At 34.7% G+C, this 12,851-nt stretch overlaps 1 protein-coding gene across 1 annotated transcript; it reads left to right on the top strand.

Annotated features, from left to right (window-relative positions):
• The first annotated feature begins 10,262 nt into the window (after positions 1-10,262).
• LOC104662336 (olfactory receptor 52A1-like) lies at positions 10,263-11,200 on the top strand. Its single transcript, XM_010363341.1, is given in 2 exon segments — positions 10,263-10,350; positions 10,353-11,200. Coding segments are annotated over 2 exon segments (936 nt in total).
• The last annotated feature ends 1,651 nt before the right edge of the window (positions 11,201-12,851 follow it).

The following is a 12,851-nucleotide window of genomic DNA, read 5'->3' as shown; positions in this document are numbered from 1 at the left end:
AGATGTACCTCGTTCGAATCTTAGCTATCTTGCTATTAATAATTGTGGGATCTTGCTAGTAGTATGACCTGATTGAATTTAATTTATTCATTTATAAAAGGATAACAAAATAAAATTCAGCTTTTATGGTCTTGAAGATTAAATGAAATGGTGCATACGAAGCAATTAGCATAGTTCCTAGTAAAATTTGCTCAAGAAGTAATTATATTTTATTAAGTAATTAGTTTTTTACCAAGTCTGACTAAAATACGTGAATACAGCCAAATTTCACAGTTCCTGATAGTCTCTCTAGATCCTAATTTTATGCTCAAGTACATCAAAATTAAAGTCATAAATTCCTCTGACATGAACTATACCATACTAAGTGATTTATATAGATTAGCTCATTTAATGCACAGAACAAATACATGAGGAAATTATCAGTTTGTCTACATGTTACAAACGTAGAAACAGAAACAGAGAAGTCAAGTTATCACGTCCCAAGTCAAAGAGTTAGTAAGTGGCAGAATCACAATTCAAAACCAGACAATCCAACTAAAAACCTGATTCCTTAGCCCACCACATCATCAGTGATGGGCTTAACTTAAGATTCAAATTGGACTTTAAAATTGGAATCTGAAGAACATCAAGCAATTCTGTAAACCATTTTCTTCTTTGAGACTCACGAGGACAAAATTCACTCACCTCTGTTTTCTCTAGTTATGGTTATGTCTTGATAATGTATAAATGATTTCTCAAGAGAATCTTTATAAAATGGGCCTTCACTCACATTAGTTTAACTGCTTAGGTACTGATTCTCTTCTACTTCCTCAACCCACACTTTTAGAAATATCATCTAAGATTACATCGGTCAAATTTTCTTATGCTTGCAATAAGTAAGTATTTTTTCAAGTCAGCAACTTAACTTCACTTACTATGTTTTATTACATATTATTCATTCTAAGTGTAGTCCTAGATATAGTAGGGTACTACTTCAAGACATCAGGTCAAGGGCAAAAAGATGATTCTAAAAGCAGAAGAGATGAGAAACAAATAGCATATAAAGGAGCTCCAAATCCTGTGACAACTAACTTCTCAACAGCAATCACGCAATCCAGGAGAGAGTAGAATGAAATTTTCAAAGTGCTCAGAGATAAAAGAAAACTGACATTCAAGAATATTGTACACAGTAAAACTGTTATTCAAATATAAACAATATATATAGTCGTTCCCAGACAAACAAAAGTTGAGAGAATTCACCGACACCAGACCCATCTTGCAAAAAATGCTAAAGGGAGTTATGCAATCTGAAACAAAAAGGACATTAACATGCAAAAGAAAACTTTGCAAAGTATGAAACCCACTGTAAAATTAAGTACATATAGAAACCTAGAATACCCCATTACTATATTTGTGGTGTGCAGTCCACACATAACTCTAGTATGAAACTCAAAAAGCAAATCTTTCAAAAACAGTAATTGCTATAGCAACCTTTTAAGATGTAGGTAATATAAAATATGTAAACTGAGGCAATTAAAAGTCAAAATGTGGGGGTGGGGTGGAGTTAAAGTGTAAAATTTTTTTGCCTGTTTTTGCCCTTGTTTATATTTCTTTATTTGTGATCTAAATAATTTGTCATCTCTTTAAAATAACTTGCTATATTTATGTTTCTTGAAAGCCCCATGGTAACCACAGCACAAAAACCTATAATAGATTAACTAAAAAAAAAAACCAATAAATTAAAATATACTACCAGAAATAATCATACAACCACAAAGGAAAAAAAGGAAGAGAGGAGTCTCCATAGAGCCAAAAATAGGAAAAAAACAAACAAGCAAACAAACAAACAAAAAAAAAACAGAAAGAAAAAAAGGAAATCCTTACTTAATAACAACACTGAGTGTAAATAGTCTCAGTTCCCCAATTAAAAGTCATAGAACGATAAACGGATAAAGAAATAATATCCAACTATACGCTATCTTCAAGAAACCCACTTCACCTATAAAGGCACACATAAATGAAAGCAAAGGGTTGGAAAAAAATTCCATGTAACTGGAAACCAAAAAGTGCAGTAGTAATTGTACTTAAATCAGATAAAATAGACCACAAATTTAAAAACTATAAGAAAAGATAAGGAGGGCCACTGTATAATAATAAAGGAGTCAATCCAGCAAGAGGAATACAATTATAAATATTGATGTACCCAACATCAAAGCTCCCAGGTAAATAAGGCAAACATTAATAGTCCTAAAGGGAGAGATAGACTGCAATACAATAATAGTAGGAGACTTTAAACACCTCACTCTCAGTAATGAACAGATCAGCCAGACTAAAAATCAACAAATAAACAACAGTCAATGTATGCACTATATCTAATAGACCTAACTGACATTAACAGAACATGTCACCCAACTGCTGCAGAAGATACATTTTTTTAAAGCAGCATGTACAATATTTTCCTAAATAAGGCCATATGTTAGGCCACAAGGTAAGTCTGGACAAAGTTTTCAGAAGTAGCAATTTTATCAAGTATATTTTCTGACCACATTGGAATAAAAACTAGAAGTGAATAACAAGAGGATCATCAGAAAATACAGAAACATATGGAAATTAAACTGTATGCTCCTGAATAACCAATGAGTCACTAAAGAAATTAAGAAGGAAATTTTAAAACTTCTTGAAACAAGTGAAAATGGAAATACAACATACCAAAATCTATAGGATATGGCAAAAGCAGTACTTAGAGGGAAGTTTATAGCAATAAACACCTATATCTAAAAAAGTAGAAAGGCTTCAAATAAGCAACCGATGTGCCTCGAGGAAACAGGAAAGCAAGAACAAACCAAATGCAAATTAACAGGAGGGAAGAAACAATAAATATCAGAGAAGAAACAAATGAAATTGAGACCAAAAAAGTACAGAAAATCAATAAAATGAACGGTTGTTTTTTTGGAAAGGTAAACAAAATCAGCAAAACTTTAAGAAAAAAAAGACTCAAAATCAGAAATGAAAAAGAGGATACAACAATTGAGACCTCAGAAATACAAAGACTCAATAGAGACTATTATGAACAGCTGTATTACAACAATTGGAAAATCTAGAAGAAATGGATAAATTCCTGGACACACAGAGCCTAGCAAGACTGAAGCGTGAAGAAATAGGAAACCTCAACAGAACAGTAATGAATAACAAGATTAAAGTTGTAATATAAAGTTTCCTATTAAAAAAAAACCCCAGGATTTGATGGGCTACCAAATATTTAAAGTAGAACTAATACTAATCCTACTCAAATTCCTCAAACAAACAAACAAAAACTGAAAAGAAGGGCCTCCTTCTAAACTTATTCTGTGAGGCCAGCATTACTCTAATATACCCAAACCAGACCAGGACACAGCAACAACAAATGCACCTCAAAGGAGGTACAGAAGAATCATACCTCAAAATAATAAAGACCATATAGGACAAAGCAATTGCTAACATCATACTGAACACAGAAACATTGAAGGCCTTTCCTCTTAAAGACTGAAACAAGGCAAGAACGCTCACTTTCACTGCCATTATTTAACGTAATATTGAAAGTCTTGGGCAGAGAAATTCAGCAAGAGAAAGAAATAAAGGGCATTCAAATTGGAAAGGAAGAAGTTAAATTAGCCTAGTTTGTAGAGGACATGATCTTATATTTAGAAAAAACCTAAAAACTTCACTAAATACTATTAAAACTGATTTTAAAAAATCAATAAAGTTACAGGATATGAAATAAAAATACAAAATCCGTAGTGTTTCATATATAAAAAGTAAATAATCTGTAAAAAAAATCAATAAAACAATCTTATTTATAATAGCAATAAAAATATAAGATACCTAGGAGTCAATCTAACCCAAGAAGCAAAAGATCTCTATAAGAAAAACTATAAAACTCTGGTGAAAGAAATAGAAGAGGACACACAAACAAAATGGAATGATATTCCATGCTCATGAACTAGAAGAATTAATATTAAAATGACAATACTACCCAAAGCAATGTACAGATTCAGTGCAATTTCTGTCACAATACCAATGGCATTCACAGAAATAAAAAAAACAATCCTAATATTTGTATGGAACCACAAGAGATCCCCAACAGCTAAAGCAATCCTAAGCAAAAAGAACAAAACCAAAGCTATCACACTATATGACTTCAGAATCTACTACAAAGCTACAGTAGTCAAACAGCATAGTACTGCATAAAGACAGACACACAGCCCAATGGAGCAGCATAGAGAACTCAGATACAAATCCAGGCACTTAACAATCAAGTTATCTTTGACAAAGTCATCAAGAACATAAAAAGAGGAACAAACGGGCTGGGCACAGTGGCTCACACCTGTAATCCCAGCACTTCGTGAGGCTGAGGTGAGTGGAACACGAGGTCAGGAGTTCGAGACCAACCTGACCAACATGGTGAAACTCCATCTCTACTAAAAATACAAAAATCAGCCAGGCATGGTGGGGAGCTCCTGTAATCCCAGCTACTCAGGAGGCTGAGGCAGGAGAATCGCTTGTACCTGGGAGGCAGAAGTTGCAGTGAGTTGAGATCGTGCCCCCACTGCACTCCAGCCTGGGCAACAGAGTGAGATTCCACCTCAATAAAAAAAAAAAAAAAAAAAAAAAAGATACAAACAGTCTTTTCAAGGAACAGTGCTAGGAAAACTGGATATCCATATGCAAAAGAGTAAAATCAGACCCCTATCTCTCACTATACACAAAAATCAAATCAAGGTGGATTAAACACTTGAATCTAAGACCTGAAACTGTGAAACTACTGGAAGAAAACAGTGGAGGAATCCTCCAGAGCATTCATTGATTTGGGCAAATACTGTCTATGAGACTTCAAAAGCACAAATAACCAAAACAAAAATAGACATTGGGATTGTTTCAAGATCTGCACAGCAAAGGAAATAATCAATAAAGCGAAGAGACAACCCACAGTATGGGAGAAAATATTTGCAAACTATATATTTTACAAGGGATTAATAACCAGAATATGCAAAAAACTCAATCAACTCAATAGAAAATAAAGAAATAAAAAATGGCCAAAAAATCTGAATAGATATTTCTCAAAAGAAGCCATACAAATGGTCCAGAGGTATTTGAAAAAATGTTTAGTATCACTAATCACCAGATAAACCAAAACCACAATGTGGTATAATCTCACCTTAGTTAAAATAGCTTATAACAAAACAACAGGAAATAACAGATGCTTGTGTGGATGTGGACAAAGTGAAACCCTTTTACACTGTTGGTGGAAATATAAATTGGTATAGCAATGATAAAGGACAGTATGGAGATTTCTCAAAAATTTAAAGTAGGACTAACACATGATCCAGCAATATCACTCCTAGGTAAAAGAGGAAATTAGTATGTCGAAGATATATCAGTACTCCCATGTTTATTATAGCACTATTCACAAATGCCATGATTTGAAAGCAACCTATGTATTTGTCAACAGATAAATGGATAAAGAAAAAAATATATATATATATATACACACACACACAATGGAATATTATTTAACCATAAAAAAGAATGAAATATTATCAATTACAGTAACACAAATGGTACTGAAAGCAATTATGTTAAGTGAAATAAGCCAAGCACAGAAAGAAAAATATCACATTTTCTAACTCATGTGTGGAAGCTAAAAATGTGGATCTTATGAAGACAGAGAGTAGACTGGTAGTTACCAGAGGCTGGAGGGAAGAGAAGAAGGAGAAATGAAGCGGAAAAAAAAACTCCCACTCTCTCTCTCTCTTTCTGTGTGTGTGTGTGTGTGTGTGTATGTGTGCATATGTGTGTATGTGTGTGTATATATATATAAAAACGTGTATATGTATGTGTATATATATAAATTTGTATATCTATATATGTATGTATTACCACTGAACTGTACACTTAAAAATGGTAAAGATGGGCTGGGCGTGGTGGCCCATGCCTGTAATCTCAGCACTTTGGGAGGCCAAGGCAGGTGGATTACGAGGTCAGTAGTTTGAGACCAGCCTTACCAACATGGTGAAACCCTGTCTCTACTAAAAATACAAAAACTTAGCCGGGCATGGTGGAAGGCGCCTGTAATCCCAGCTACTCAGGAGGCTTGGGCAGGAGAATCGCTTGAACCTGGGGGGCGGAGGTTGCAGTGAGCCAAGATCGTACCACTGCACTCCGGCCTGGATGACAGAGAGAGACTCTGCCTCAAGGAAAAAAAAAAAGTAAAGATGGTCAATGACATATGTATATTTTACCTTAATAAAAATAAATTTAAAAAATATTCAGTAGACTAGCTAAAAAAAATCTAGAGATAGGTATTGATTCATATGTAAAAGTCTTCCAATATTTACAAGAAAATAAAAAAAAAATCCTTGAATTAAGTGTAGAACTCACTGACAGTGTTTCAAAGGATTGACATATGAACTAAAATGTGGACAGTACATTCTGTTCCTACGTACTTGGAACACAGGGAGAAAATCTGGGCTGGAAATATTGTTATAGGAGTTAGCACATGAAGGTGACAACTAAATTATTTGGAGTAGATGGAGTCACTAGCACATATGAATAGTTTTAGAATGAAATGACCCAGGATAGAATTTTGGAGAGCCCCCAAATTTAAATAAAATCAGTATAAGAGAAGAGGAAGAAACCAAATGGTATACTAGTCTAAATTGTTTCTTAGTGACAAAAGAATAACCTGAATATTAGATTAGCTGCCTATATGCTCTCTAAATCAATTTCATCCAACATGCAGCAGTACCGTTGTTTTATGCTCCTTCACAGAGGAAATTCTGGAAAGAGCACATAGGGTTCCTTGCCTTTTCATCTGTATTCCTTATTCTCCTGGAAATTCACTATAAATATTCTCCACCATTAGTACGCTTCCTAAATTTGCCAATGTCTAAACATTATATGAAGTGTCTCTTAGCTACATTAAAGAAAGCCTAGAAACCAGGTGTAAAATGTCAAGGAGAATAGTGTCATATGCATAAGTCTTGCTTAGAATTTATCAGATACTTATGTGATAAATGAAATTTTAATGCATAATCCCATTTTACTAATAATGTAAAGGTAAGAATATTTATAATTTTTTTCATTTCATTCAGAGTATATAACATTATCTCCCTCATATATAGTAGGAATATAATGATTGTTTTTTTGAAAGAAAAAGAAGGAAGGAAAGTAAGAAGGAAGAAAGAGAGAAAAGAGAAAATGGATGCAAGTTAACTCAAATGTTCAACAAGCTGCTTCCAGCTTTAAAATTGTAGGACTTAGAAATGTCCATTATAATTTGTCACTGTAAGAATGTTACATAATTTACTAAAAGATAAAAAAAAATTCAATGAAATAAAATGGGAAGAATGAGACTGAAGAAGACTGAGGAGGTAATTGTGTGATAAAAAGTAGTTATGAACACAGATTTTTCTTTTCTGAAAAAAAGAGAAAAACCTTGCCTCAGTGAAAGTGTCACCAAGATATTTATTTAAATAGAATGGAATTGGCATAGAAACATGTTTGCATTTAAATGGGCTTTAGAATTTTGCAAATAGAAATGGCAGAAAAGGAACATAGCTTGTAAAAAAAAAAAGCATATCAATTATTCTGCATTTAGCCTGAGGGAAAAGAGAAGAAGAGAGATAGGAGATTTCTGCAAGTGTAGAAATAACTACGAGGATATTAGGTGCCAATGAACCCAAGAGGGCTGACTTAAAATTTGCTGGGTTCCTTGTGGTTTTGGCTATTAACTAGGAAATCCCTCATTTCATGCTCATAACTCTTCCTACTTCGCCACACATTCATAAAGTAACATTAAATTGGTGGCTAGCAACTTTTTTTTTTAATCCAATTTGAGCTCAACAAATTTATCCCGTGTTTCGAATGCCACAGACCTTTTGAATGCCACTTTGAGTTTTACTGGGGGATGAGCACACAAAAATGGTCTCAGACAGACTTCCAGAAGACGAAGAGTGTCCGTATTAGAGATAAATGAAAAGTGTAAAAAGTCATATGCAAAATGTCCACAGTATATTATATTGGCACATATCCCAGCACCGAATGGAGTAAAATTTATGACATTAGCTGGATGCTGTTACACAGAGTGCAGACAGAAAGTACAGCCATCACAGAACCCGCAGCTTAAGGGAAGGTGACTGGAATCACTGGAGAAGAAAAATTGGTGAGTGATGAATGAAAATGTTATGAAAAATGGACAATATTCTTCAGGTATTTGGTAAGAGTAAAACCAGGTCTCAATAATAATTGAGGAGTAAGTCTCATGAATTCCAAGTTTCCCCCATAATTTAATTGCCAGCTTCTCCAATAACAATCACCCTATCCAACTAACCAGGAACTTACATACACCACCACCTGCAACCCTGCTATCTGTGCCTGTCAGGTAGTCCTCACATGTCAGCTCTTTAATCTTGAATAAGTCAGACATTGTGATTGCCCTTAAAGGATTCTTATTCCAATTGTGATTATCTTTGGAGAAGAAAAAATTTGCCCTATTAGAAAAAGCCAGTGACTTACGGATGGGAGTGTCATAAAACTAAGCACTGAGGATCAAATCTATGGAAATCACAGTATTTAATTGACCTACAAATTTACAGTAAATATATGTTAGCTGATACAACCTCCCTGTCATGAAATGTCCTCTGCTGATTTGGTTCTTTGATTTGAAGTTCAGCAACAGTTGAACATTTGTTGTTGAACATTTGAGTAAACTTGTATCCCTTTCCTCTTTTCTCTTTCTTCCTTGTTACTTTCCTTCCTTCTTTTTCTTTCAAAAAACAGCAGCTTTTTCTTTCAAAGAAGAGTTGCTTCCTGAATTTCGAGTATATTGGTGACATTAAGTATGTAGTTAGCTCATTCATGAGCTTGCTGAGATAAAGCAATTTTATTGAAATGTCTAGGAAAGAATGAAGTAACTTAACCCTACTTTTCACTGAATCACAAACATTTCTCTAATGTATAGCTTAAAACGTACTGATCCAAAATATGTAATTTTTAGAAAATAACTATTTTGATCAGAGAACTTTCATATAAAGCATAAGAACCCAGGTTTTTCAGAAAATTCAGTCATCAGTGAAATTGAAAAGTGACTAAATTTTCTTCAGTTATTCATAGTGCTTTTCTCAATTTTAGTATCCTCAAGTTTGTCCTGTCTTCCCTGTCTAGTTCTGCATTTGACTTCTTCTAAGAAATCTGTCCTTTAGCTTTTTTATTTTTACTAATTTCTTATGTCAGAGCTCACAAAATTATATAAGCATCTCACTTACCTATATTTCATTGAGAACTAATGAACCTTCATTGGGTCATATTATGCTAATTATGACTCTCAACAGTTTAAAACCGAGAAACTGGACTTTATTCTGGCTAAATGATTCATTTGTCCTTATTCATGATCTGTGGTTTATCAGGAGCAAGTCCTCTTGCTGCATGCATTGTTGCTGCTCATCTTGTCCCTTAGCAGTTCCTTCTCTCTAGGTATTCTATAAAGTGTACTACAGAATTTTTAAACTCACAACATTTCAAGAATCTCAGCTGTTAAAAATATATAGGAAAAGTATAATTCCCTTTAACTTTAAAGAAATTTAAAAAGCAACCAGGAGATTTGGCCCAGATTTGTCAAAAGTATAAGGACTTCTATACCTTCTAAAACACTCTCTTTACATTCTTCTGAATATAAAAAGAAATATATTATGTTCTTGGGTGTCAATTATTTCTACCTCTATTCTCTTTCGTTGGGAATCTTTTACACCAATGTACTGGTCAGAGTCTGATAATCTGCTGGTCTAAAATGTTCTTAACTTAAAGAAAATTGGAAATAGTTAAATACTAGAGGAATAGCTGAAATGTGAAATATGGAGAAGTTTATTACACTCATTAAAGTGCAATACCCAATAAAAATAAATTTCTATGTATTTTTTTGTCCACAGGTCTAGAAAGAAATAACAGACAGGCCAGTGGTCCAATCTCCTGTCCAGGTGATTTTGCTGGTTCTAATGTATTTGGATTGCCATGTGCATAATGTCCTATTATGCCACAGTGCCTGTGAATGCCCTACCTGAAAACAGTGATGTATCTCCATGAATCCATCTTTTCCTTTCAAAACTGTGAATAAGATGGATGATTTTAGAGTTCTACCCAAATCAGACAGACTCAATATAATGACTTTGGATAAAATCAGAAAGCAGAAGGGGAACAATAACACTGACTGAGAAACTTCTTTTGTTTGCATCAGGAGGCCCAAGGACACTATGTCCATTTCCAACATCACAGTCTACATGCCCTCTGTGTTGACACTAATAGGGATCCCAGGCCTAGAATCTGTGCAGTGCTGGATTGGGATCCATTCCGTGACATTTATCTCATTGCTATGATTGGAAATTCCCTTCTTCTGATCATCATCAAATCTGAGCGTAGTCTCCATGAGCCCTTGTGCATTTTCTTAGGCATACTAGGAGCTACAGATATTGCACTTGCTAGCAGCATTATGCCCAAGATGCTTGGAATATTCTGGTTTAACGTGCCTGAAATCTATTTTGATTCCTGCTTGCTTCAAATGTGGTTCATCCACACATTTCAGTGCATAGAGTCAGGCATCCTGATGGCCATGGCCCTGGATCGTTATGTGGCCATCTGTTATCCACTAAGACATGCCATCATCTTCACCCATCAGCTTGTCATTCAGATAGGAACTATGGTCGTACTCAGGGCTGCTATTCTTGTAGCCCCATGCCTAGTACTGATAAAGTGCCGGTTTCAATTGTACCACACAACAGTCATCCCCCACTCCTACTGTGAGCATATGGCCATTGTGAAACTAGCTGCAGCAAATGTTCAAGTCAACAAAATCTATGGTTTGTTTGTGGCCTTCACTGTTGCAGGATTTGACCTCACATTCATCACATTGTCCTACATCCAGATATTTATCACAGTGTTTCGTTTGCCCCAGAAGGAGGCTAGGTTTAAAGCATTCAATACCTGCATTGCTCACATCTGTGTCTTCCTCCAGTTCTACCTCCTTGCCTTCTTCTCCTTCTTCACGCATGGGTTTGGGTCTCACATCCCCCCTTATATCCATATTCTCTTTTCTAGCATTTACTTGCTGGTCCCTCCATTTCTCAATCCACTTGTCTATGGTGCAAAGACCACGCAGATTCTCATTCATGTGGTAAAAATGTTCTGTTCATAAAATCCACCTTAATTAATGCCCACATGCTTCCTTCTTTTGCAATAGTAACCATATCAAAACAAAACAAAAATACATATTATTTGAGATGTTTGGTTTGTGAAATCTGCCAGCATAATAGCTGGTTTTAGATCATCATAGCATATCAATCAATGGGGTTGTAAATTCTACCTGACTAATGAAATTGAGAAGTGTGAAGACTAAAGTGGTGAATACATGCTATTTGTTTTTTCTCTTTTATTCTTTAGCCCCTGGTTGAGTTATTCCTCTAAAAATATTTCTCCAGGAGGATTTATAAATTATGCCTTTGTCACTGAATTTAAATGCACCTAAGTCTCGTTGTTCTGAAACGTCCAGGTACTCAATGAAAACAAGTTGTTGACTCTCATTTTCTCCATTATCCTTGCCTTAAAAAAAAAAAAAAAAAAAAAAATCAAAGGAAGTACATGTTAATGGTGTTCTTATCAAAGAAAACCTTATGAATATCAAGAGACAATAAAGCCTAAAAATTTAAATACATTTTCAGAGTCATGCAGGGAATTACAGGCACAAAAATTAGAACCAGTTGTTGAATTTGACACAGCAATGTGTTTTTTTTTTTTGTTATTGTTTGTTTTTTTGCTAACCCCAAAATTTACTTCTTTATTAATTCATTGTTTTATCAAAAACCTACAATATTATAAATACTATACTACAGAATTGTGACATAATAGTAAATTTGGTACAGTGAGTAGTTCTCATGAGTTTGTACCTATGTAATTCTGGAAAAGAGAGACTGAAAGGAAAAGAGGTGGGGGATGGGCCAGCAGGGGAAAGAAGGAAGAAATAACAAGTGTACATATGGGATGTGGAGTTCAGAGAGAATGAAGCATTGAAATCTAACTAAAGCAGAAGAGTTGCAGTTACTGTATTTTGTTTTTTGGTTAGGCAGTTACCTCTGATTCCTGAGGAATGATGGATGAGTGGACAAGGTAGATAGAAGAGCAGATTTAAACTAGATAATGTAGTTTAAGGTAACTCTAGTTTTTTCAATATCGTATAAGTGCAAGGTAGAACTTGGGGAGACAAGGAAAATACAAATATCAAAAATGACTATTAATGCTGTGAGAGTTGCTGGACTTTATTCCAAAAGCTATAATGTGCCATCGGAGAGTGTTCATTTGTTTGCTTGTGTTCTACAAGTAAGACACGTGTGTGTGTGTGTGTGTGTGTATGTGTGTCTGCTTGGGCATGTGGCAGCATACCACACAGCAAATATAAATAAGTCCAGGGCTATTGTGTTAGTGAAGAGGAGGAATATATTGTCTAAAATTAGTGGCATAAGAACTTACGGCTAGTTAATTGTTCTTGAAAAACCTCAGATCATAGATCATTTTTCTCAAGGTTATGGAAAATATTCACATATATGCAGATGTCCATACTTTGATTTACCAGATTAAAGCCACTGCAAATATAAGAAGTATTAGATTGCTTGTCATACACCTACCTGGTGGATCCTCTGGCTTCAGGGATTAGGACTTAGCAGATAACCATGGCTGCTGAGAATGATTACAGAGGCTGCCTTACGGGATCTTTTGAGACTGTTTCAAGTTTCAATATTTACTAGAACTAATTTTATTGGATTACCAATAGGGATGGTTTTTCTTAAGTAACA

This window comes from Rhinopithecus roxellana, chromosome 15, assembly GCF_007565055.1.
Source record: "Rhinopithecus roxellana isolate Shanxi Qingling chromosome 15, ASM756505v1, whole genome shotgun sequence".
NCBI classification, from domain to species: Eukaryota; Metazoa; Chordata; class Mammalia; order Primates; family Cercopithecidae; genus Rhinopithecus; species Rhinopithecus roxellana.
The sequence above is the reverse complement of the archived record's forward strand: the minus strand, read 5'-3'. Positions and strand labels throughout refer to the sequence as shown.